Genomic DNA, 26,327 nt, shown 5'->3' on the forward strand with positions numbered 1-26,327 from the left:
ATGTTCTTGGATACCTAGCAGTGTTATATAGATGGAAATTTCTTCTAATTTAATATTTAAGTCTGTTGGTATAAGTAAGCACAAAATAATTATTGAGACTATTGCCATCAATGAAGGATTAATAATTGCAAGTCTTCTTTATCAAATGCCAGAATTGTGCATTTCTATAGTTTATATTTCTGTTGGATATTTTGGAGACTCTCTGAAGCTAAACAACTCAATTCATACTTTGTAGATTGCCCCGTTTGATATCTCAATGATTTTGGCTCCTGGTTTGCTAGCTGTGTGTTACATATTTCTGGTCTTAATTCTTGGTGATTTCAACAAACACTATCCTTTAAAACTGCCTTTGTTCCTTGACCTTCTTCTCTCCCTGCACTGATCTGTGACTCCCTCTGAGTGCCTCCCCCACTTTCTCTTATAACTGCACCCCGACCTTTGCTCTCCTGTCATCCACATCCCAGCTCCTACCAGCTCCTTTCAGACCAACACTTAGTGCTGAAACCCTCTTGTTTCATAGCCCAATCCCAGCTACCCCTCGGCACTTGTGACCCAGCATCTTTCCTATGTGCCCCTCCTCCTTGGTGCTGCCTTTCCTTCCAGCTTCACCAAGCAGAAACTCCAGAGTCACCCATCAAAAGTGCACTTGCCCCAGCTCCCTCCCTGGTCACGGTGGACTTGACCCCTGACCGAGCTGTTTTAGATCACGTGCTACTTCCCTAGTGCATGCGACCCCTGCTGTCTCAACCCCTGCTGTCTCAGCTCTCCGGGGCACTGCCTGTCTCTGTAAACCTCCAGCTCCTCTTCCCTCAGCCTCAAGAGCTGCTGATCTTGCTTTCTAATTCACAGAGAAAACTGAAAGAAGGAGAAATCCTCTGCATCTCCCCATCTCCCCTCCTCCTGGGTACCACAGGTGAGTCTGCCATGCTCCTCTCTAGCCAGTCCCCTCCCGGTGCCCACACTGCACTCCAGTATTTCTACTGTCTGTCCACACTGTCAGCGCTCCTCTCTCTACAGGTCGTCTCTGTCCACTCTGTCCAAACACGACAGGACAAGTCTCAAACCCAAGCCTACTTCTAGCTCCATCTGCTGCCTCCCTTCTCTATGGAAAGATCTCTTAAGAGTTACCCAAATAATCGCTCAGATGGTTTTCACTTCCTTTTCTATGCCCAGTCAGGCAAGTGTCTGCCTTCATCACTCCAGGGAGCTGCTTCTGTTTGGTCCCCAGTAACTCCGTGGTGTTAATGGGGCTCCTCCCCGGTCCCACACATTTACACTACTTAAACAACTTTGGTTATATGAGGGGTAAAAACAGACTGCATTTTTGCATTTTATAAACATGTTCATAAACATTTTCCCTGATGCTCTTGAGAGCTGATTTCATGGATAATGTGTGACCTGTGCAGACCTTGCTGGGGTTCACCTTCTGACCATGAATTTGAGAAGTGTTTAAGGCCACCACTGACTGACCAGCCCTACTTGGTTGACAGGGAAGTGTGTACAGTCAGGCAGAGCCACAGGACCTGCCAGGCAGCTCCCTCTGTACTTGTGGCTGTGCGTTGACTTCTGGGGTCCTGGAAGAGTCAAGATCACTACACTGCTGGAGAAAGCAGCAATCGGGGAGATGAAACGTGAGGCAGAGAATCTGGCGTCTCTATTTCACTCTTAGTCTTCAAAATCATGAGAATAATATTTGGCCCCAGTTAGACATGCTGTAAATCTTGGAAAATATCCAAGTAAGGTGCCGAGAGAGAAATATTTTCTAAACATGAGTTTTCACTATTTTATTACTTTGAGGAGGCAAAAGCCAAACATAGCTTAGCTTAAAATAGCTTTCATCATTCAACCAACTTGCAAGTGTTTCTATCTATTTCCCAGGAAATATGAATGTAAAATCCCCAGGACCAGCTGAACTCCTCATCAGGACAAAAACCATGACACCCAAATGGTGAAGCCCACCTTGTTGGTCTCCCCGGTCGCCTCTGCAGTCTGCTCTGCTGCTGTGCTCGCCTCCTTCTCTTGAAGGTTTTCATTCTCATCCAGAAGCTTAACAGGAACAGGCGGCGGGGCCTCCTCTTCCAGCTCACATGACGTTCCCAGAATGCTCTCTGCATTCACGCTCTGGCGACACTTTTTGTTTCTGTCCACAGAGGCATATTCAGCAAAGTCTGCTCTGCCCTCCGTTTGGAGCCCCGGAAGCTCTTTCAAGGTGGGAGTCGACCTGGACTTGCCACCGTGGCCTCTGTCCACGTGTGTGGCTGTCGCCACCTCCTTGATTTCCTTCACAGTTTCATACAAGCAGTCCTCTACCATGTTCTCCTGCGAGGAGCTGTCCTTGAGCACCTCGTACGGCCCCTCGGTGCCTGGACCCTGCTCGCCGTCCACGCTCCTCTCCGTGAGCATCGTGTCCACAGCACTCTCGGGGGGGATCCTGGGCAGCTCCCGACTCTGATGACACTTGGACTTCCCTGTGCTGTCCTGGGAGTCCAGCAGGTCTGACGCCGAGGTCTGGACTTCCTCGTAATGCTGCATGCAGGTCAGGGTGCTGTCTTCTGAAAGGACTGAAGCAGCGGAAGTGTCAAAGCAGAGAAAGGCCCTTCAACAACTGCTACAGTTCAGCGAATAGGTTATGCAATGCTAGGTTCAGTCAAGAGGCTTGACCGCAAATCATGGCTGTTGGGACGCTCACTTCAATGTCATTTTAAAAGAAGCCTCTCGTTGCGGGTTTCCTGCTACGTTTCATAAATGAGTTAACTACTCACTCTTTGGCTCACTGCTCTTTTTCCTACTTATCGTTTCTCCCACAGTAAAACTTGTTTGGGCAGTGTCCCACGTGACCACAGGATGGCGTGACAATCTATGGCCCAGACTGTGGGAGTTGGACACCAGGAGAAAGGCTGTGTGTGGGGAGGCCATGTGTCTCGCCCTGCTGGCCTCTCGCTGTTGGGAGGGAAGGGCTGGCAGTCACCTCCCCCAGGAGGCACTTATACTTGCCAGGTGTAAGGAAGCAGTAGGGCAAACATGGACCTGTGAGCTGCATGAGAGGGAGGGCCTGGACCTTCTGCACTCTTTAAAGGTCTTCCACCTGATCCCTGCTCTCCAACAGCCCTCCCTGAAAGTAGGACATCCCATGTGAAAGTTATGGACTGTTACAGAAATGTTACCAGGTTAATCCAGCGAGCCATCCTTTATCAAATGGTTTCGGGGTGCCTACCACATGCCAGGGAGGGGTCAAGGCAGGGAGACACATCTGTCAACAAACGGGCCTTGTGGCGCTCGTACCAGAGTGAGCAAGCTCTCTCACTACTCTAACCTTCACTCTGGAGGGACTAGAAATGGCGTCCCTGAGGGACGGCCATGGTGGATCCCTCAACCTTTGAGCCTAACGCCTCTGCCCTGTGTTCTAAACTCACCCCGGAGAGGCGACCTCCTGTCCTGTGTCATGAGGATGGAGAATGGGCACTGGTGTCTGAGGACCAGGGTGTCAGTCCTGACCATCCCTCAGTTCCTCATCAGCGTGTGAGGTGACAGGATGACCTCCTACCCCGGGTGGAAGCACAGAGTGCAAAGTATGAGGTGGACCGAGCTGCCCCTTTTGTCCGAAGTGCAGGAAACAAATGGTCACTCTGCAAAGTGGCTCTGAGTGTGTGACCCCAGACTCTTAAGGACCTAGTTCAAGTGGCAGTCCTGGATCAGTCACCATAAGATCTTAGCGAATTATCGACTCAGAATTCTACATTAATAAATTTGTGCTAACTTTGTGGTCATTTGTTATAGCAGCAATGTGTAGAGTTTCATCTTTAAATGGTGGAGAGCAGCCAGGCTATTTTAGAGGGTAAAAATAATATTATGATTGAGAAGTAGTCTTATGTGGCTTGGGTGAGTTAGTGCATGTACACACACACACACACACACACACACACACACACACACACCACACAATCTTAGAGCATGGCCTGGCACACAGTAAGCAATCAGGCAATAATTTTGTTTGGCTGGGTGTGGTGGTGCACTCCTGTAATCCCAGCACGTGGGAGGCTGAGGTAGGAGGAAAGTTCAATACCAGCCTGTGTTACAAAGTGAGCCCAACCACCAGCCTGAACCACACAGCGAGACCTGTCTCAAAAAGACCAAAAAAATTTTTTGTTTGTTTGTCTTTTGTTGGAGATAGTCTCACTATATAGTTCAATCTGGCCTTGAACTATGTAGCCCAGACTGGCCTCAAACTCAAGTGATCCTCCTGCCTCAGCCACCTGAGTGCTGAGATTACAGGTGTATGTCACTACACGTGGCAATCAGTAGATATTTGATAATAGATATCCAAAGGAGATGTTTGCAAAAACTGGCAGTTATCTTCAAAGGGAGCAAGGACACATTTCCTAGATTCTGAGTATGGTTTTTGAAACCTAGCATTTTGGTGCTAAGGCCTATGTGGGAAGCCGGTAATTTCTGCAGAACTTACTGTCACCATTGGTGAGTGCACCGTTCTGTTCACTGCTGACAAGAGCATCTGTCGCCAGGCTGGTCACTGAATGGCTGAACATCTCCTTGTCTGAAGGCTGCAAAACACAAACGCATCCATACCACTAAGACTCTGGGCTGTGTGGCACAGGCAAACATGCATGGCTTTCCCAAAAGTTAAAACACAAAGAGTAAAACCAGCATTGACTATTGAGATTTAAACCAGGTAAAGCAAAATGAAATTGCGTTCCTGGGTAAGTCACATTCAAGAGCTTGACGGCTAAGGAAATATCAGACAGCACCTTATGGAGGGTTCTGCTGGACAGTGTGGCTCCAGGTCTCACCAGAAACCTGCAAGGCCACTGGCAGAGCTTCCCACTTGGTGATTTACAAATGGGTGCAGGGAGGTTAGGACAGCTCCGTGCGCTGTGCTCAGTTAGGGAGGGGACCAGAAGTTCCTCTGCTGGTCAGAACTGACCCACGCGGGAGCAGCCTCATCCTGTAACAGGATGCTGTGAAACGCTGTCCTTCCAGGTATTCATGGAAGACATGATAAGCATTGTTCTCTGTCACCCTGTGGGCACGGACTGAGATCTGGGCAGGCACAGCCTCTGATCTCAGAACAGCCAAATCGCTAGCTTCAAGGTTCATGAAAGAATCATATACTAAAAAATAGCTCTGCAAATCTTTCTTATTCTCAGAAACAAACAAGGCATTTGGGGGTGAGGGGAGGGCAGCGATGCCAGTTTGCTGCTGGGCTAGAATGTACAGACATTGCATTCAGAACAATGTGCCAGGCCTGGGTATCGGGAAGGGTAGGCAGAAACAAGGTGGCTCTGTATATATTTCTTTAAATATCCACCTTGTGCTAGGCAGCAGCCTGAAACACTATCTACCCCTTCCCACTGTTCTCATGGCCTGTGCGACCCAAGAGGTGGCCTCAGGCTCCAGGACCCCACATGGAAAGCTTCACAGCATTCCTATTCACAGCAGAGGAGCCTGATTGTACGGACTCACAAATTTTCTGACTCCTGACACAGAACTGAGTAACAGTGACAGGAGAGACCCCATGCTGGGTAACAAAGTGCAGGTTTCCTGCCTGGGTGTCCACTGCTTTGCCATGAGCCTGAAATGCAGGTGCTGGTATCCCAGAGAAGATGTCTCCATGGGGAGAAGTGGGTGGGAAGGGGGTAGGTACCCAGATAAACCCCCAACAGCGTAAGCAATGCCAGGGGAAGGCACACACCCTGGGTTCTGAACTCCATGTTTAATAATCTACAGGATGTACATGATCCATGAGCTGAGCTCTGAGGGCCATGTGGGCACATGTATGTGTTTGTGTGTGCACACTCTGTCTCACAGGTGTGTAAAGCCATAAGCGAGGGAATGAGGCGGTGTAATCGAGGAGACAGAGGTGAAGGAGAAAGTGCTTATTTCCTTCCTCCCTCCCCGCCCCCGTCTTTCTGTCCAGGCCCAGCCTGGACATGAGGTTCTCCTGCTTTAGCCTCCTGGGGGGCTGGTATGAGAGGCGTGCTCTACCACACGCCATGAACTTGTTCCTTTTATTCATATGCTAATTTCTTTCTATCTCACCCAGGCTACTGCCTGACCTTGGGCAGACAGCAGGTTCCAGAGACCTTGGCCTGGTTCTCACACGTACAGCAGAGGGCTGGTTCTCACTGGGCCCCTACCCAAACTACCATTGTTCACAAGCCTCCAGCTGCTGCCACTGACTGCCCTCAACAAGGCCTGGCCAACAGGGGAGCCAGGGTGGAGGTAGTGTCCCCACCCCTCAGCTTTCCCTACGATTCCCCCACAGCAGCCATGTGTCTTTGTGACTTCCTATCCCAAGAACTCGGGGACTGGTGGCCTGTATTCTGTGTGTGCTCTGAATACGCCTGCAGGCCTGACTTTGACACTAGACCTCATGGCATATGTTTGATCCATCCACACTTCCTTTGTACCCACTTCCCCAACCAGTCTTTGCCTGACCTGGAGGAATGATGTCACGCGCAGGAGGCACCTTCTGTGTAGTGCCATTCCAGGGTGCAGGTGACCTGCCCTCAGCTGCTGGGACTGCTCGGCCACTTACAGGGATGACCAGGATAGTCTCAGGCTGCTCCTCACCAGGTGGCCCCACCTGGGGCCCATGAGGTGCTAAGGACTGGGGAAGCTGCCGTGCAGGCAGGCCGTACCAAGACTGTGGTGGGCCAGGAGTCCGTGAGCTTCACAGCCACCTGCGATGGCTGCACCCTGTTCCCTCAACTCCTGTGCTTGGCTGAGTCCGAACCTCTGGTACTGCAAAATGTGACCTCATCTGGAAACAAGGTAACTGCAAATGACACTCATTAGGATGAGGTCACACTAGTCAAGGATGGACCGCCGTGTAGTATGTCTGCTCTTTCTGAGAAGGGGGCAGGGGGCCTGTGAGACATGCAAGGAGGAGGGTGGTGGGCCAGGTACAGGGAGAAGGGGGTGAAGATGAAGGTTGGCGTGACCCTCCATAAACTGAAGAGCACTGGAGAGCTCCGGCCAACACCGGAAGCCCAGAGAGGGCCCGGGACAGAACAACCCCGACAATGCCACGGTGTTGGGACTTCTGGCCTCCAGAACCAAGAGGCAACGGTTTGTTACTTGAATCACCTGCTTTGTGATACAGACTGGAGCCTGGCAGAGGCAAAATAGCAACATGCCTGCAAGAGCCTGGAGCTGTCCAAGGATCTTTCGGGGGGCCGCACAACTGCATCCACTTCAGAATCACTCTTTACAACCTGGCCAACTGCACAGGCCTCCAGCCACGGTGATCCCAAACCTTAGGAAGAAGGGTGCAGTCCTGGCACTCACAGAGCACCCCGCTTAGCCCTGTCCCTCACTGTGGATCAGATCATAAAGTGGGGATGCACTGGATACGTGGACACACACACACACCCCCAGCAGCTTACCACGTTCATCAGGTTCTCATGGTCCCCGCTGTGCTGTCTTGGTTTCTTTTCTCTAAAATGGAAAATAAAACATTATTCCAATATCAAATGCGCTTCTTAGAACCAGATATATACTCTACCTTTTCCTAGTGTAATAGCATTTTTTTTTTTGCAGTACTGCAGATGGAACCCAGGGCCTCAGGTGCCCTAGGCAACTGCTCTCCCACAGAGCTACGCCTCCAACTCTTTTTTATGTGTTATTTTGTGACATGACAGGGGCTCACTAAATCACTAAGTGGCCCAGGCTGGCCCTGAAGTTGTCATTCTCCTGCCTCCATCTTAGGAATGGCTGGGATTCCAAGTGTGCGCTGCACATCTGGTCTCAACTTGTGAAGCGCTTATTTTAAGAACCACGCTTGTGCTGTCTGAGGAAGAAACCCAGTCACTTGACCTCTGTGGGTGTCAGGGGCGTGAGGAAATGGAGCGCCTGCTCCTCTCATGAGCACCCTTCCTCCAGGAGGGGAGACCGAGTCCACACCGTGACAGAAGCAGGGTGCTATCTAGAATGAGGGAACGAGCTGTATCATTTGCCCTCAGAAAATACAATTATTTCCTCACTTGAGATGTATGAAATCACACGCTGCAGTGGGACAGAGAAAATAAAGGAAATACACATTTTGGCACGTCAGGGAGGCTACATGCTCTCGGGATGAGTCATAAGTACTTCCAGTCGACGGAAAAGCCGGTCGAGTAAAAATAGAATGTTTTCACTCAGGGAACTCTGAAGAGAGCCCAGAGTGGCGGAGCAGCCGCTTCCCATTTACGGGTGAGGCCAGAGTGACACCTAGTGGGCACATGAGCACTTGCAGCGCTGGGCTTCAGGGCCCAGCACTTGCAGCGAGACCTGCGCCCAAACTGGGCAGGCATTAGGAGGCTCCTGCAGTTACAGGTCTGGAGTCTGGCTTTCCACCTCCTGACAGGTTTCAGGGTAGGAAGCCATGTGAGAGTTTTATGGGATGCGGGTCAAATTTCTCCTGAGGGTCAGAGGAGACTCGAGCACAGCTGCCTCAGCTGGTCCACATTTGCTCCTAGCCTAACCCAGTGAGTGGCTGCACGGAAGTATCCACTTGGGACCGGAGGGAGAAGTCACCCCGGACAGGAAGAACTTTACTTTTCTTTGAGCAAAGATCTCTTGGGGGTGGGGTGGATACTGGAATTTTACATGGGACGGAAGACAGAAGTATAATTCCAAAACAAACCAAAAATGCGTACTGGTGATTATCCTACATGCAATGTGTCTCTTGGCTAGAAAAATCATCTGTTACTTCAGAAACTACAATTCCTCCCTCACCTCTCTCCCTCCCTTCCTTTGTGACATGGTCTTGCTACACAGTTCAGCCTGGTCTTGAACATGGGATGCTCCCACCTCACCCTCCCGGATGCTGGCTTACATCACACACTTTTAATCACAAGTGATCCTTCCACAGCCACCTCACAGCAAAAATCCTGTCATTTACTGCAAGAAACTGTATGTCACACTTAAGATTTCAGTATTACACAGATTAGAAAGAATTATAAAGTTTGACGATGTGTTTCAGAAAAACAGCAAGAATGTCATTCTGAGAAATTTAAAGTGTAAGGGGGGCCCTTTGTGTTGCTCCCCAGCCAAATTCACATGGGTTGTCACTTGATTGCTAAAGACTGTCCTGAGCCCCAACAGCCCTAGCTGATCTTCAGGCACGAGTCTCTGGAGGCGAGTGGGGGAATCCCGGGAACAGGCTTTTTAGCATGAAGACTCTGGGTGCACAGAACAGGCCAACGTTCTCACCTGTCACAACTCGAGCACAGAAAGATGAGGATGACAATGAGGAAGAACACGGCGACAGCGGCCAGACTTCCCCACAGGATGACCTGCGCCTGACTGCCGCCGCTCAGCACACCGCCTGGGGGTCCCATGGCAGGGACAGGAAAGGCCACCGCTGACAGGAGAAGCCAGTCGCTCAGAGGCAGTCACATGGGGGGCAGGGTGCTGTGTCTTCCTGCGGAGACCAAGGTGTTCAGAAGTTACTCCCCAAGGGCATCGCAGAACCCTGCACAGGCTGAGCATCCCTCATGTCCCTGGGACGAGCTGCAGTCACATCTGGGTGCACTAAAACCAGGAGCCAAACTACTTTCAGACAACATAGAAAGTAAATATGGAACATAAATGAGCTTCACGCTTTGACTGGGGTCCCTTCCCCCCCACATCTCATTATGTGTCTTCGAATATTCCGAAATCCCTCTGAAATCCCAAACACAAATATTTCTGTTCCTCAGCATCTTAGAGAAGAGACACTCAAGCAGCACCTTATTTCCTATCAGGAGTAAGGCCTCAGGGCAAGGTCAGGGAGACTCCACTCAAACAAAGCCTGACTCTGGCTAAGTCCCTGGCTAAGTACGGCCTCAGCTCCCTGCAGCCTGAGAGGACCAATGCCCCAGTGCAGCCGCGGCAGCAACGGAGCCGCATCATCTGGGTATGTTTGGGAGATGGATTCTTTACATCCTCAAAGAAGGTTCCCAAGTAAATAGTCAATAAATCTGTATAGTAAATTGGATTCACTTTTTCTTTAACCAGAACCATATAAAATATTATAAGGCTTTTGTAAGCATGCAATTAATCACCTGCAATTGCTTATCTCCACAAGTGCTCAAACCCATTTTCCTTTTAGAATGTTGAAGGTCCATTGAGCTAATGACAGAGCCCCTCCCCTCCCCTGAACGCACAGGTACGTAGCCTGAGGGACTTCATTTTAGGGCTGGTTTCCACTATGCTGCTGTGAGCACCCAAGAGCTGCATTTTCAAATGAGCAGCTGGAAGCAGGTCCCAAGAATACAACCCAGACAGTAAATGAGACCCATTTACACACAGCTACAGAAGAAACGTTAAGAGCGACTTAGTCCATTTTAGTACCTGATATGCACCAAGGACTCTGCTAAACGCTTTCCTCCTTTAACATCACTGCCCCACATCAGACCCTGTTCCTGCACGAACAGGAAGCTGAGTCCCAGCAGAGAAGTAACTTTCCCCAAGCATCAGCCACAGGACTGGGCAGCTGGGGTGAGGTTGGCCCCTTGACTCCAAAATCTGTGCTCTTAGCCCCCAAGGAAGCATCTAGTGGCTGGTGGCTACTGCTCCCTGCTCCAGTTTCAATTCTTCTATGATGACAGTCAGATGGCTTTAAGTATTATGGATATAGGGGCTGGGGATTTAGCTCAGCGGCATAAGCACCTGCCTTGCAAGTGTGCAGTCCTGAGTTTGATCCCTGGTACCGATAAAAATGAAAAAGACAAAAAAAAAGTATTATGGATATTTTCAAAATAGTGTTATCAGGTTAATGATGACCTGTCATCAGATAGACCCTGTTTAAAGGAAAATTTGGTTAGTTCTAGAATATTCTAACTTGAAAGGAATCATCTGGAGCTTCGTGCGGTGAAAAAAAGAAGCAAATAAGTATTTTTGTCTTAGCAGAGTGGATCATGTAAGGTTTTTCTGGAAAAGGGTGTCAGCGTCTGCATTTTCCTTTGGTCCAGTCACAGCTCTGTGACTGCCCGGCCTTCTCTGAGTGCTTACATGAAAGCAGCTCTGTGGTGTCTTCATGGTGAATTAGATGGTGCCTGAGGAGAAACGTGAAAGCCATTTTGGCAAAAACTGGACTGAAATTTTTCCAGGTGAAATGTGATAATCTTTACTTCACTATACAAGGCAGATAATAACAAAAAGCTGAAGAATAAGAAACTTTTATATATAGTGCTTGTGAGAGACTTCTGGGAGATGAAGTGAATTGTTTCCTCAGGCTATGAGTCAACGCGAACACCTCCTTCTAATGCTCTATAAATATACAAATTAGGCCTTCCTGAGTAATATAGTTCTTCTTTCTTCCTCTGTTTGGTTATATATTATACCTGTAAATACTACAGGCACAGAGTAATAAAGTTGAATTGCCTTTCACATGTTTGCTCTGGATCGCTCTAACGAATGACAATAACCACCATTTCCCTTATGATTTGTTGATGCAAAGAATAATTCACTTTAAACAGAGTCTACAAATTGGCACTATAATAGGATATGAAAATACATTCCAGCAAGCACTTAAACCAGGGAGACCTATGAAAATAGATCAAATAGCTTTTTATATACAGTATAGCTCCAAACCATAAAATATTTTTAGGAAGCAGACGAAACATCTACCTTGTGCAGACCTTTGTGTGTTCCTTTATTCATTCACAGATTAATCAGTGCCTACTTACAATGTGCTAAGGTCTCAGAAAACTGTTGGTGGCGGGAATTACTCAGTGCATCAGAGACCCACCGAGCAAGCCTTGCAGGGATCTGTAGTGCCTCTGCATTTCTGTACCTGTCTCTCCTTCTCCTCTCTCTGCTCGTTCTCAACAGTGGAATGAAATGTGTGGGGTGCCAGCCTAGGACAGTGCCGGGAGAAAGAGGATGAAAGGGGCCTATCACCAGCTACTGAATAAAGGATGGAACTCAGAGAAACTGTGTCAAACCTCCTGGCTTACTCCCCTTCAATTAGAATTTCCTGCAAAGCTACTCAAAGAAATACTTTTTGGAAAAGTTCTCATCCCGGACAAAAACCTCTCAATGAAAAGAACAATCATGTGGTGCAGGTTTTTCAGTGAGCCACAGTGCAACCCTCAGGGCAGGGATCCTATTATTCGGGTTTCCACAGCAGAGGACTTCGAGGTCCTTCTGCAGAGGACTGGTGGCAGCAGTCCCACTGGTGGAGGTGGGGTGCTGGGGCCCCAGGGGGCTGTGGCAGGTGCTACTTTTTACTAGGTGTGTGTGTGTGTGTGTGTGTGTGTGTGTGTGTGAGAGAGAGAGAGAGAGAGAGAGAGATTCACTGAGCCCACTCAGGGGCCGCCTCCATGTCAGGGATCTGCTACTTTTCTCTCCCAGTCTCTTCTGGATTTGCTTCCATACTCCTGCTGCCCATTCTTTTTTGGCTGATAACGTAAGTTTGGACAGTTTGTCAAAAATGGGTCAGAAATGCTTCCTGCCAACATCTCATCAATATGGGTGGATGGAATTATTTCCTCTGTTCCTCTCTATGTAAATGGCCTGACCTCCCCCATGTGTGTAGATGGACTGCCGCCCTCCCTAAATGTGTAGATGGGCTGAGTCTTCCCCATGTTTAGATGGACTCCATCACTGGCTGTGCTGATGTAAAATCATGGCTGGTTATTATAATTTAATAAAAAACATGATACTGCTGAACAAGAGGCATCCCTTAATTCTATATAATTTTGGATTATATAAGAATTTGCCTTTTGGCCTTGAGAAACATCAGTGTTTGGGGTTATAGGACTTCTATTGTGGGTCCTTTAGGAAGTGAATTTGGTTATTTATTTTTGAACTGAAAAGTCTATAGTCTACTATCATTTAAAAATATCCATTTTAAGATTTTAGTGACTTGGCAAGTCAATCAGAAAAGCTAGTTTATTCCAAAAGCAGATACCATCTCACACCACAAGGTGGCAGTACAACCCCACCTCAACCCAACCAGGAGCCTCCGGAAGGAGGGGAGCTCCATGATTGCTCCATCTTACACCTGGGGTTTTAATTGTCTTCATCAGCCGGGTCTATCAGCCGCCCAAATCAATTCCAATGGGAAAGGAAACAAAGCCCAGCAGAAATTAATGAAAGGGGCAAAGCACAAGGTAGCTATTTGCTTCTTCAGCCAAATCCCCTGAACGGGTAGGTGCTGCCGTCACAGCTGATTCTATAAATAATACTTTGGCAGAGCCTTGATGACCAGCAGATCACAGACACTTCACAGCTCCTTTGAAGTAGGTATGGGTCAGTAATGAGTCATTACCATTTACCACTGTCCTCCTCCACCCATAATTAAGGAGGACAGAAGCCACCTCCACGATGACCCTCAAGATGGCTAGATATAAGGAGGGCAAAGTCCTACACCCATGGGAATTGCTCATCACCGGGTGTGGGAACCAGGCACTGTAAGGCCACTTTACGGGCCACAAATTAACCAAACAAGTTTAATGATGGCTGAGGCGCCTGTGGTTGCATTGGTAGGTACACAGGGCAAGGTGAAGTAAGTCTTCTAGAAGCATTCTTCTGTCTCCTGAAGGGGTTTTAAGCTCCAAGGTCTACACGGTGGTATGTGTCACTTCAGACTAAACGGACTCAGAGTGACACAGGCTTGCCTGCCCCTTGAAACTCAGGCTAAAAGTTCAGGAGGTCAGCGGCACATGTGGGCGGTCACTGAAACGAATGTTAACTGATTCGCTAGAAAAGGTCATTTTGCCTACACAAGATTGTTATCTCCATCTCCAGTTCCGTTCCCTCACTGAGTCAGGCGAAAAGTACATCCAAGAAGTACAAAGGAACGAAGGTGAGATTCTGAGGAAAGATTTCCTTGGGTTTAGTTTCCTTGATCACTCCTTAATGTCACCTCAGAACAACATCCTATCATTTCTTCCTGAAGCAGCTCTGGACAAGCATGTCCCCTGGAAAGCCTTCCCACACCAGACTAAAGGGACACTTATGAAGACTGCTGCTCTCAGGACAAGAGTCAGGCACTTGTCCTACAGGCAAGTCATCAATCCCTCTGGCATCTGTCAGTATGACCTGATTACTCTTCATACACACCAAACTTACGGATTCACTCTGGAAATGGGACTCTTAGGGGAGACGGGCGTGTGTGGCTGTCACTTGTCTTCAAGGATAACACATCACAGAAACAATGTAGGACAGCCAAAAGGCAAGTGACTTTGACAGATAAGGAAATGACACGTAAGATTGCTTTTCCAAATGTTATGATCTGGAAACCAATTTACGAGGTTCATTTCATTTTGAAAGGGGAGAGGAAGAAAAGAGGGAGGAGGTGAGAGGGAGTGAGAAAGGGGGAGAGGCAGGGAGAGGGAAGGAGAGAGGAAAGAGAATGAATTAGGGGAAGAACTCCTTTCCGGAAGCTGCTATGGCGTGCATGGTGGACAGAGCCCTGGGACTTAGTGCACGTAGGTCAAGATGATCCGTCCCCCCAGGCCTGGTAAGCAGCGGCTGAAGAGCCTCCTCTCTGGCCCAGTCCCCGCAGGACACCTCAGAAGTCCACAGCTTGGGCCTCAGCTTGCCCTGCCTGCCTGGCCGGCTTACTCACAAAGCTAACTCAGAAGTCCCCTGAGGGCAGAGATGAATCACTTCATTTCCTACTCTAGCCCCAGAATCTATACAACCTGAAAAATAGCCAGGCAGGACGATGTTATTGAATACATGCTTGTGCAGGAAGGGTGGTGGGGAGATCCCAAGCGGACTCCTGAAAGGCGAGTTTAATGAATATTTTATATGGTAAAGGAGAGAAGGAGAAAAAAAAAGAGAGATGATCCCATTAAGCAACTCATTAAAAAAAAAACAAACCTCAGCCTGGTGTGTCTTAAGAGCGAACCCTGATCACAGATGAACACAGCTTCCTGGCCATGCTGCACGGTCACCTAAACGGCCGAGCCCTCTTAGGAAGTCAGCATGCCGGGCAGAGCTGTCTCTGGATGCACAGCATAGCAGCTCCGGCAGGCTGGCTGAGACCTGAGAGTCTCCTGTGCCAGGGCTTAGCGGTGCCGGAGCCCTTGTTGGTGATGACAATTTCGTCTCTTCTCCATCTCCTACAAACCTGGTATTTGTCAAAGGAAAGGGAGCTTCAGACATCCTTGGGCCTCCCATTTGTCACTGATAAGCCCCTATCCTTTAGGTCTCAGCTTAATCCTCACTTCCTCTGAGCAGTTTTCTTGATGCCCAACTCTCTCTCTGCTTGGCCCCTCTTCTCCCTTCTTACTGTTACTCTGAATGCAAAATCGGGCTGTGACTTGAGTGTCTCTGCAGTGGCCTTAGCCCCAGGAGACTGGAGCAGACTTAGCTGGTTCACAGCTGCAGCCCTAATGTGTGGCACACAGGGGACATTTAATACGGGTTTATTGTGCAAACTGTTGAGAGGAGGAGAAGCATTCTGGAAGAGGTGTCCAGGTTTTGCAAGATGGTAAGTGGCTGAATAAGAAGCTCTTTTTCTCCGTCTTCCCAGGCGATGCTGGAATCTCATAGCTATGCAGGAGTCACAGAAGCCGGCTCGCCTGGCCACGGGGTGTGCCTGTCTCTCTCTCTTCTTTCTACTCATGCTCAGGCACCTTGGCTTCTCCCAGGCTCCCCCCAGGGCCCTGACAAAGAAGCCTGCTATAAATCAGCAGGGATGCACAGGTTTGAGGTGAAGGCAGTGAAAAACCTAGCTGAGTACTTTTCCACATGTATTTCATTAAACCTTGACCCTGGAGGTGAGTGTTACTGAATCTGTTCTGTGCAGGAGGAAGCTGGAAGGCGAGTTAAATGCCTTGCCTAGGGTCACAGGGCAACAGGCTTCCGGACTCAGTGTCTCCAGCACTTTCTACTCCAGGAGGCCAAGTGCAAGCAGGACCAACCGCCAGCTGGTTGTCACATCTGGGACAGGAGAGGCCAGGTGATGACCGGAAGCTACAGCCCCTGTCTTTCTGGCAGTCTGCATCCCTCCATCACAACTAGATTTCAGCACCAGGGAGAAGAAAGCTCACTATCTGTTGGGCCGCTGTTTGTTCCCAGCCACGTGTTCAGCAGGATCCTCCCAGGGGATCTGGAGGGCTTTCCAGACCTCATCCGGCCATGACGCTGTGATGGATGTGGTGTTTACACGCAGGCCCGTTTCCTGAGACAAGAACTATTCTCAGTCACACTTGGTTAAGCACTGCTTTGCACTGTTTTTATTTGCCTTTTGAGGCTCAGTGATTCAGTCACACATTTTTTCATAATAATAAATGACTTAATCAGAAGCAAACTTCAGTTTTTTGCTGAGAGAGTTTCAGAAATGCACTCCTGGATATATATGACACAATCAAATCGTCCTCTCACAATTCATGATAGTCAAAGATCAGACTGGTTTTAACATTTATTTAGATGGCAGTAATTATGAATAGTCTAGTCTGCCACATGCCCCTCCGCTTTACTAAGCTCTCATACCACCGTGCTCCCCCAAACTTCCATCAGAAGAGGGTGATTCCGGGAAAAGGAAATCCTCAAGGCTGGAGAAACAGAACTTAGGAGCAGATGACAACCTACTCATGTAACAGGGAAATGTCAACAGAGGCACCGGTGGTGACAGCGGTCCACTGTTGTCTCCACCATACTGTTAGATGTCCTTTCACAGTGGGTGCTACTGACTTAATGTTTGCTCTCTCAGGCACTGGCAAGATTGAGGCTCAGCTCATTCCTCAGCACTCAATACGTCTGTGTTCTCTTCACATCTGAAAGTGTTATGACTTCTTCATATTATAAAATAGCTAGACAAAACACTTCCTGACTCCACAAAAATAGAAACCAAATCCTCCAAACACTTCCCTGCAAATTACATGCTGGTGTAACTATGACCTGCTTAGGGTTGGGGAAATGTCTCAAGTCAGATGAGATGATTAGTGTAAGTCAGAACTTGTGTTTGAAAATGTAGGTTCCTGTGACTGATCCTCACAGCTGCCTGCCAGGGGAGGGCAGACAGGCAGATGACTCAGGACCCCCTAGTAGAGGAAGGGAAGGGGCCAGGGTTCTTACAGAATGGAGCTTTTCAAAAGGTGTACCCTGGCAACTTGAAAATGTAAAGTTCTGGATCTTCTGGGCTTAGGAAGTGGAAATCACGTATTTTAACAAGCCCTTCTGCTAGCTGAGGGCTTGTGGCCCTTGTGGCCCTGGAGCCCTAGAACAGTGCTCCTCAAGCTGTCATGGCCCTTGGATGGTCTGGAGATCCTGTTAGGGTGCACACTGATTCAGCCGGTCTGGAGCGGCCTGAAGCTCTGCATTTCTAACTGGCTGCTAGGTGGTGTTGAGGCTTCTGGTATCTCTCTGGCATAGCGGCAGTGAGATGTTCACTTTTTCCAGTGAGAGTTTAAGGCTTGTGCAGCCAGGTCCTGGTGCTGAACTTGGCTTTCACCTTACTAAAGTGTATGCGACCATCAGGCCGAACTCCTGTGCCTGGGGAGCCTTCTTGCTACCTGTAGAGGAGCTTAATATATAATAGCTCTGCTAATCCTGAGTCTGAAAAAACAGCTGCTGAACAGACACCATGGCCAGGTGCAGGTGCAGACCCAGCTTCCTCTCTGTACATTTCCACTAAATTGCTGCATGGCCTGACACAGGCCCAAACCTCCCTGTGACTGAAGTTCTCCTTCTGAAAACTGGTCCTTTTGTGGCTGTTCAGCTCACAGCTTCTATTATTTTATAGCACTGCCTAGTGATTCCCAAAGTCTAAAACAAAAAGTTAGGACACTGGACCCAAAGACCAATGTTACCACCACAAGAACCTTAAATTTTCGAAAGGATTGATCATTTCAACTCCCCAGAAAGCAGTCTCCGTAATCCATGGGCTGCTGATGAGGCCACATCAGTTAAATGGATGTCAAGAGGAGAAATCACAGGCAGCCTTTTCAGAGAGTACCAGAAATCAGTCCCAACAGCCTTTGCAAGACCCCAGCTACGCTCTGGGAATACCGCCATCTGTCATACCCTGGTGGAGGGTATGAGACTTAAGAGTCTCCTTACTTCTTCATTAACATGTTACAAGTATAAGTGTACTTTTCCAATTGAGATTTACCACAGTACGCCAGGTGAGAAACAAATCTACAGTGAGTGCATGTATAGGTAGTAAGAAAAGAAAACATTTTTGCCAGGAAGCTTCTGTGGCTCTTCAAAGGCAAATACACACATTTTGAAAAATCTTACAGAAACAAGTTTGAGAAGAATCCATCTAAACTCTAGTGTCAGTACCTGATAAGCCCAAGGAGGTCCTAAATGTGGTAGGGCCTTCTCTGGCTGTGATTAAAGCAGAAGGCCCCTTAGGCTAGTGTCTCTGCCCTGCACCTCCCATGATACTCTGTGACATTCTGCTGGCCACGAGACACAGAATTGCTGAATGCCTATCATGTGTTAGACTCGATAAATCTTCTAATCACAACTTGAACAGGACTCATACTGGCCTGCTGTGATTAAACAATGCAAGAGTTAAATTCCTAATGTAGGGATGTATTTTGGCCACAAATAAAAAAAATTATTGAATTCCAAGCATGTGAGTGTCCAAGCTGTATTCAAGGCAGAGGTTTTCACAACCACCATGGCTCCATTCCATTTAGCTTGGCACAGCGGCTCTGTGGGAGGCATGAGCTGCAGTGCCCTTGGACTGTTGTTGTTTCAAGCTGAGAACTGTCCTCAATGTGTCTGGTGGATTCCACAGACGGCCTTTGCATGTTCACAGGGTGGAAAGGCATACTTCCCATCCATGCACACCATCGCAGTGGCCTCGGAGGGGGGCCGGGTTCTGAGGACCAGGAGGGCATATGCACAGAACTCCTCCCCCACCCTGCACCGAAGAAGCTGCTTTGACTTTGCAGTTAATGCTGAAGCTTCAAAAGGTAAATTCTCATGGAAGAGGCAGCTTGTGCACTCAAGATCACACTAAGGCACGAATGACTGGCCACAGACGTAGGCACCGGGGGAAGAGAAGGGCGCTAAGAAAAGAGGGCTGAGATCAGGACACAGGTGTGGCATGCCCCAGGGACAGAAGGCATAGGGGAATATACATGGGTGGCTTTTCCAGTCACCTTTTTCTATTTCACCACACTGCCCCTGCCTGGATCTTCATCCCTGTGCAATTCAGTGAATAGAGACGTGTGTGTGTGTGTGCATGTGTTAATGTTTTTATTTCCCTCTCTTCCTTTGTCCAGTGGAGAAAAGGTAAAACTGTAAATAGAGGGAGAGGACACAGGTGTGTCAAGACTGTCACGCCTGGGGAGAGCATGTTCTCCCATGGTTTCACATCACTGAATATGGAAATCAAGGACGGGAATCAGGTGCATCTTTGGAAGAGGTCCTTGACCATTTCTGAAGTTCCGAATACTTTGCAAAACTAAAAGGACCTTGGGCTAGATATAAAGGGAACTGTAAGATCTCAAGCAGAGACATAATCAAAGGGCGTAGAGCAGAACGGTATCACACTTTGAGTAAGAGTGTATCCTGTCAACTTATGTGGGTAAGTGACTGGACTGTGGCTTGCCCAAACACCAGCTTGGCCTGGTATCAGAGGGCAGCCTGCAGAACCCCCGCCCTGCCCCTGTTCTTCCATCTGCTGGCCTTGTGGCTTTCACCTGCCTTCCTTCCCTGGCAACGAGGCTCTCGGCACCCCTCACTCCCTGGCCTCCCAGTTCTTTGTAACATCTGGAACTGCGTGAAATTGCTGATGCCCAGATTTGGCCCTCAGACCTTCTAATTTGGAGTGGGGTCCAAGAATCTGTATTTTTAACGTGCATTCTAAGAGAGTCCAAAATAGTTCAGAGAAAACCCTTAGAAGCAGTCTAGAGCTCACAGTCCTGTAACCCAGAATCTGTTCTGTGCCCCCGCACCCTCATCCCCACTGACAGCTGAAGAGACACCTCCTTCCTTGCTCCTGCCTGTCTCCTGGCTCCAGACAACCTTACTGTGTGTGGATCTGAGGGGCACAGCCTGCAGTTTTCTGCCCATGTGGCACCATGGCTTCAATTCAGGGATTCAGACAGGACGTGGGAGGGGCAAAAGGAGGGGGTGATTTCACATACACGTGGGCTGAGGGTTGACTGTGAAAGTGGTGGCCTTCCAGAGTGAATAATGTCACTGATAAATATGCTGATATGTGTTATCTGCCTCAGGGGAATCCCACTGAGGTAGAAGTTATTCACCAAGTGTTTGGGAGCTCAGAATTACTTAAAATTGACAGCACTAGGCTAAGGGAATCATTGTAAAGGATGAGACAAAAAGAAACCTTTGTGTGACACTGTTTCTATGCACACAGTATTGCTCTCACCGGTTCCTTTTGTGAAAAGAAAAATCTAATCCCATCATGGGTCCCATGGGCAGAGGAGGTGAGTTTGGGATGCACATGGGAAGAACTCCAGAGGCCGACTCGGCTCTTCTCAAAGCCACAGAGCTAATGTGATTAAAGACCTAATGAACTGAAACGAATCCAATTTTGAACATATTCATAGCTAATGAAAATCACATATTCTCCCTCCAGATCTTCTGTTTTCTCTGTGAGTCATGATAGCATGGAGGCAATGGGTGAAGGGGGTGTTGATGAAGTTTTAGAGCAGAACGCAGAAAGTTTTACGGTTTGAATGTCACAGGGTGCCCAAACCTAAGGATCACACATGAAACTTGCATTTCACTATATTCACAGTATTAGAGACTTTTTTTGGATACAAATGACCATCCAGATTTATTGAACTAAAGTTTAAGGGAGGTCTGAGGGTCTGAGGGGCGTTTTAAAGGTATCAAATTGAGGTGCAGATTAACAGATGGGGAAGTGCAAGCTTTCTCAGATTGGGAGAGGCCCATCTTGGAGATGTAGTGAACTCAGGAAAAGGGTGCTAGCCACGTATTGGGGTGTTAACATAGCCAGTTCTAACGTCATTTTATAATAAAGGAAATGGATATGCATGGAATATAAGCAAGAAGAAAATACAAGAACTCAAAATCAATTTTGCATAAGGAATCAGGACTTCCTTCTTTTCTGCTATTGCAGCTTTGAGAAGGTCTATTTGTGCTAACAACACAGACTTCAATGTGTAGAGGTGTGAAATTGGTACTGTACAGTCATGCCGGTGGCTCTTCTAATGCACACGCTGGGAACGTAATAGGATTTGATCCGGGGGTGGGGCCACTGAGTGCTATTTTTCATGGATATAGTATAATATTACACAGTTAGACAAGATATGTTTTCAAGGTTAAAAAGAAAACTCATCTAGGAGCTGGATAGGTGGACAGTAGTAGTGTAGTCCCAGCACCCAGAAGCCGAGGCAGAGGGAGGAGGGTTGCTTAAGTCTGGAGTTTGTGACCAGACTAAGCAAACAAAACAAAACAAAACAAAATAAGACAAAACATCTCAGAAAACAAAACAAAACAAAACATAGCAAGACAAAACAAAATGTCCAAAATCCTCAAACCCAAACCTAAACCAAAAAACTCATCTAGAAACATCAAGGTGGTCATCTATACCTACTCACTGCTACTGAGAAGAGAAGTTTGTATTTATCATTTTAATTCACTGAATAAATAAGTAGCATCATTTCAGTTCTGTTTGCGGGGAATTATTTGTTAGTTATGTGATTTTTTTCACTATGAACTACACAATATATTATCATTGTTTATTAACTATAGAACAATATATTATTATAACTCTAAGAAGAATGATTCAATATTTTCCATATTATATTTCTTAGGCCTGACCCCAAGCTCTTTAAAATTCTATGTGTTTTACTTCTTAACAAATTGGCATATTATTCTGAATCAGACACAAGCAGAATTTAGGGGCAACTGGTCCACCGGTAGCCACTGACGAATTCCACTTCACTTCCCTAGAAACACAATAAAGTGCAATGTAAGACATCCTGAACCCCCACTGATCTAACCTAAGTTTTTGCTTCTTCCCTGGGATCTATCTAGGACACCAAGATGTATGATTTCACTACAGTTCCCAAACTATCAGCACTTTCCTGAAGTCTGTATTAGAATTCTATAACTGTAGGAAAAAGAGTACGACTAGGTTGAAAAATCAAATTCCAATGTTTTATGTCTCTTAACTCAGTGGTGCTGTGACACCCTCTCTCATTACTGGGGATGTCTTTCAAGGGCATCCTGCTGCCACTGCTACTTAGAATACCAGTATCCGCCAGCACTGTGGCTGGTACAGTCCTATTGTTATGAGTCGCAGCTATATTAGGGAACAGTTGAAATTTCTGATGAATTAATGTCATAGAAGTGGTTTTCACAAAATATCAATATAAAAAAAGCCATGCTTTGTCATGATACTGTTCTATTGTGAGGTACATAAAGCTCTATAGTTCTATGTGATAAACTCTTTGAGATTTTTTGTGCTTGAAAGGTTTTCTGCCCTGATGAATTGGCTTGTCTCTTTTTATAAAAACTAAATTATACATATAAAAACCATATTTCCTTTTTTCCCTTTTCTCTCACATGACTGGCTGTAAGCTCAAAGCGTGTAATTATCTTCAATTATAGCAATTATCATAGTCTAGCTCTTTCTTCTGTCTGCACCAACTCCAATTATAAGATTTCTTTTTAATTTTACATGTTTTTAAGAAACTTATATGTATCTTTATTATAACTTATATGTGTCTTTTTTGTACATGTGTAGTAGCAAATTTTAATTTCTGAATAAAGCATGCCTAAAGTTTTTACTACCATGGATTATTCCTTTATTGATTTAAAAGGATCTCAATGTCCAGATTAGCTTTAGAGATAAGTTTTCAAAAAAGCAAAGAATGAAAGGAAAAAAAGGAAGTAAGGAGAGAAGGGAGAGAGGGATGATGTTCCTACCAAATGAACCATGGGGTGGTTAGCTATCCATTATTTCTGTAAGGATGTAATAAAGCAAAATGCAGACGATATAATATATGAGATGCAAAGACTAAAATGATGAAAACATGACCAGCTTTATCTTGTAGATTTTTAAGAAACCATGAAATTCCTTTGTATAGACTAAAGATTTTCAAGCTTGGCTATACAATTGAATCACTTGGGAAACTTTTTATAATCAATGCCCAGGCCTAACTTCAAAAGTTGACTTAATTTGTCAGGAATGGGAGTTGGACTTTGCTATCTTCCCAGGAGCATTTAAATACAAAATCAGGATTGACAATCACTGAGCTATGGTATCCATTCATACTTTTAAATTCTGAATTAACAAAAGCTACTTCATCCCACTCATTTTTTCCTGCAGAGTTGGGAAATGGTTTAAGTAAGATGAGTCAATATCAAACAGACACATCTCCTCTTCCTACACAAGGCTGTACAAGGAATCACATAGATCAAACTTGTGCTCATATACAGATGCTCCTCCACTTGTGATGGGGCTATCTCCCGATAAACCTATCATAAATTGAAAGTGTTGTAAGCTGAAAATGCATTTAACACACCTAATCTAGCAAGCATTGCACACTGCAGGGTGTCAAGTGTCTCTTTTTGTAATCGTGTGGTTGGCTGGGAGCTGAGACAGATTAGCTGCTAAGCACTGAGACAGTAGCATATCACATATCACTAAGCTGGGACAAAAATCCAAGTTAGAAATTTAAAGAATATGTCCTATTGAATATACATCGCTTTCACGCTATCATAACATTGAAAATCCAGAAGTTGAACCACTGCAAACTGGGGAACATGAATATTCTAGAGCTCAGAGCCTAACAGATACCGCATGAAGTCTGTTTCAGAATGTGCTGTCTGATTTCATCAAGCAAAGATTCAGAGTCAGAAGATACAGACCTGGAGCTGCATCTTTTATTTTTTAAATTTTTTTGAGACAGGATTTCACTACGCAGTTCAGGCTGCCTTGAACTCACTTTGTAACCCAGGTGGGCCTCAAATTCAGTGATCCTCCTACCTCAGCTTCCTGAGTACTGGGATTATAGGCAGGCGCCACCACTCCAGCCTGGCTAATGATTTCTGTCTTCTGAGGTACACGTATGTATATATTTTTTGGTACTGGGAATAGAACTCAGGACCTTGCATTTTCCAGGCAAACGCTGTGCCTGCTGAGCTATATCCCTGGCTCCTATGTCTTTTGATGGTTATACTGTTTCTACATATTTTTCTCTACATCCCTTAAAATACTAATCTCAAAGATATACAACTGTTCATACTTTATTAGCAGTTAAAATAGCATTATTTTAAAATATTTTCTAATACAAAAATTTCAACAAGAAACATATTAAATCTCCTGGCCTATTATTAGTGTGAGGCTCACCTAATATTTACTGTTCTTAAGATGTGTGTCAACATTCAGCCACTTCATCTTTGACAAAGGGGCCAAAAATGTGTCCTGGAAGAAAGACAGCCTCTTTAATAAGTGGTGCTGGAAAAACTGGCTCTTCATATGCCAAAAACTAAAACTAGATTCATGTCTATCACCATGTACTAAACTATAAGCAAAGTGGACCAAAGATCTAAATATTTAAACAGAAACACTAAATCTACTGGAAGACAAAGTAGGTAGAAATCATGATGACATAGGAGTAGGCAGAGTTCATGAACAAAATCAAACTGCACGGGAAACATTTCCCAGAATCAACAACTGGGGTCTCATCTTATTAAAAATTTTTTACATGTCTTTACAGATTTTTTTTTTCTTTCTCTCTTTTTATCGGTACCGGGGATTGAACTCACGACCGCCTGCTTGCAAGGCAAATGCTTATGCCGTTGAGCTAAACGTCAAAGGAAATCTCCAACATGGGGAAAACCCATGAATTGGGAAAATATCTTAGCCAAGTGTCTCTCAGACAAAGGACTTCTATCTAGAACTTATAAAGAATTTTAAAAAATCAGGCCCCCAATATTCAAGGACCCAATCCAAACATGGGCATCTGAGCTGAATACACACTTTTCAGATGAAGAAATACAAATGGAAAATAAATTATGAAAAAATGTTCCATATCAACAGTCATTTGGGAAAAGAAAATTAAAACAACACTGAGATTCCATCTCACCCCAGAAAGAATGGTCAAGATCAAGAAATCAACTAACAAGAAATGCTGGAGGGGCTGTGGGAAAAAAGGAACTCTTCTGCACTGTGGTGGGAATGTAGACTGGTGTAATCACTGTGGAAATCAGTGTGGAGAGTCATCAAAAAGATAGGATTAGAGATTCCATTTGACCCAGCTATCCCACTCCTGGGCAGTTCCCCAAAAGAACTGATCTGTGTGCACCCATGTTTATAGCAGCACAATTTGTAATAGCCAAATCTTGAAAACAGCCCAAGTGCCCATCAATCAAGGAATGGATAAAAAAGATGTGGTATTTTTATACCATTTAGTATAAATGGTAGTACTCCATTTTATACAATGGAGTACTAGTCAGTTACAAAGAAAGATTGTATTGTATTTTATAAGTAAATGGACACGACTTGAGAACATACTCATAAGTAAATAAATCAAGCTCACATGTGTAAATACTGTATTGGCTCCCTAGTGTAAAAAATTGAAAAATTATGTATGCTCCAAAATCTACAATAAATACCGTGTAAGGGTAAGAAACTGTTCAAAAGGTTAAAGTAATTAGAATAAGGGAAAGGAGAAAAGAAGGAAGAGAAAAGGAAAAAGACATAAATTTCTACATAAATATATGATAGCTAAATTGACTATATTAATAATTGTATTAGTTATTGGAAAACAACCATTAATACTCATGTTTAGATCAATTTTACATGTCTATATCTGTTAATCTAAGCAACCCTTTTGAAGGTAACAATATATAATATTATAACCATTGTCAAATTCCTATCTTGTTTTGTAAACGTATACTGTTATTATATTTGGTTTCTTGCTGTTAGTCAAGAAACCAAATATAAACCAAAATATTGCTTTTTGTTTTTCTTTTCTGTATCTTTTTTATCTTAAAAAAGATGTATGTCAAAGCTGATATAACATACATTAGTTATCTTTTCACTTGCAAAATGATCAGAATTTTTACAGGTAAAGAGTGCATCAGAAATGGATACTTTATTATGATAATAATTTATTTGTCCTATAGGTTATTTTGGTTCTATTCTTCTTCATTACTTAAATGGACACTATACTTCATTCAGTACAGTCTGAAATTCATTGAGGGGTTATCATGGGCCAGTGGGCCCAACCACTCCAGCTTCACTTGGTTCTTGAATCTCTTTGGCCATGATCTTTCATGGGTTTTCTATTTCTCGTTCTTGACCATATCATGCTTACCCTCACCCTTGAACTATTATCCTAACTGTTTATTTCTGGAATGATCATCCTTCAAGAAGTTATGCAACTCATTTTTGGTGCTGTTCAACCATGCTCTTACAGAAAGCC

The 26,327-nt window shown here is 45.7% G+C and overlaps 1 protein-coding gene across 7 annotated transcripts in view; it reads right to left on the minus strand.

The window, feature by feature from the left end:
- The window catches only part of Pag1 (phosphoprotein membrane anchor with glycosphingolipid microdomains 1), a 131,377-nt gene that overhangs the window by 12,828 nt on the left and 92,222 nt on the right, over positions 1–26,327 (minus strand). For all 7 annotated transcript variants that reach the window (XM_013144009.3, XM_063257497.1, XM_013144006.3 and 4 more), the window contains 4 exons: positions 9,211–9,421; positions 7,404–7,455; positions 4,463–4,559; positions 1,960–2,561 (listed from right to left, as the gene is read on the minus strand). In XM_013144009.3, the coding sequence (XP_012999463.1) occupies positions 1,960–2,561; positions 4,463–4,559; positions 7,404–7,455; positions 9,211–9,338 (879 nt within the window). In that variant the 5' untranslated portion in view covers positions 9,339–9,421. The remainder of the gene's footprint in view (positions 1–1,959; positions 2,562–4,462; positions 4,560–7,403; positions 7,456–9,210; positions 9,422–26,327) is intronic.

Source organism: Cavia porcellus, unplaced genomic scaffold, assembly GCF_034190915.1.
Source record: "Cavia porcellus strain 051 isolate PalLab524CR breed Dunkin Hartley unplaced genomic scaffold, mCavPor4.1 scaffold_10, whole genome shotgun sequence".
Taxonomy (NCBI): domain Eukaryota; kingdom Metazoa; phylum Chordata; class Mammalia; order Rodentia; family Caviidae; genus Cavia; species Cavia porcellus.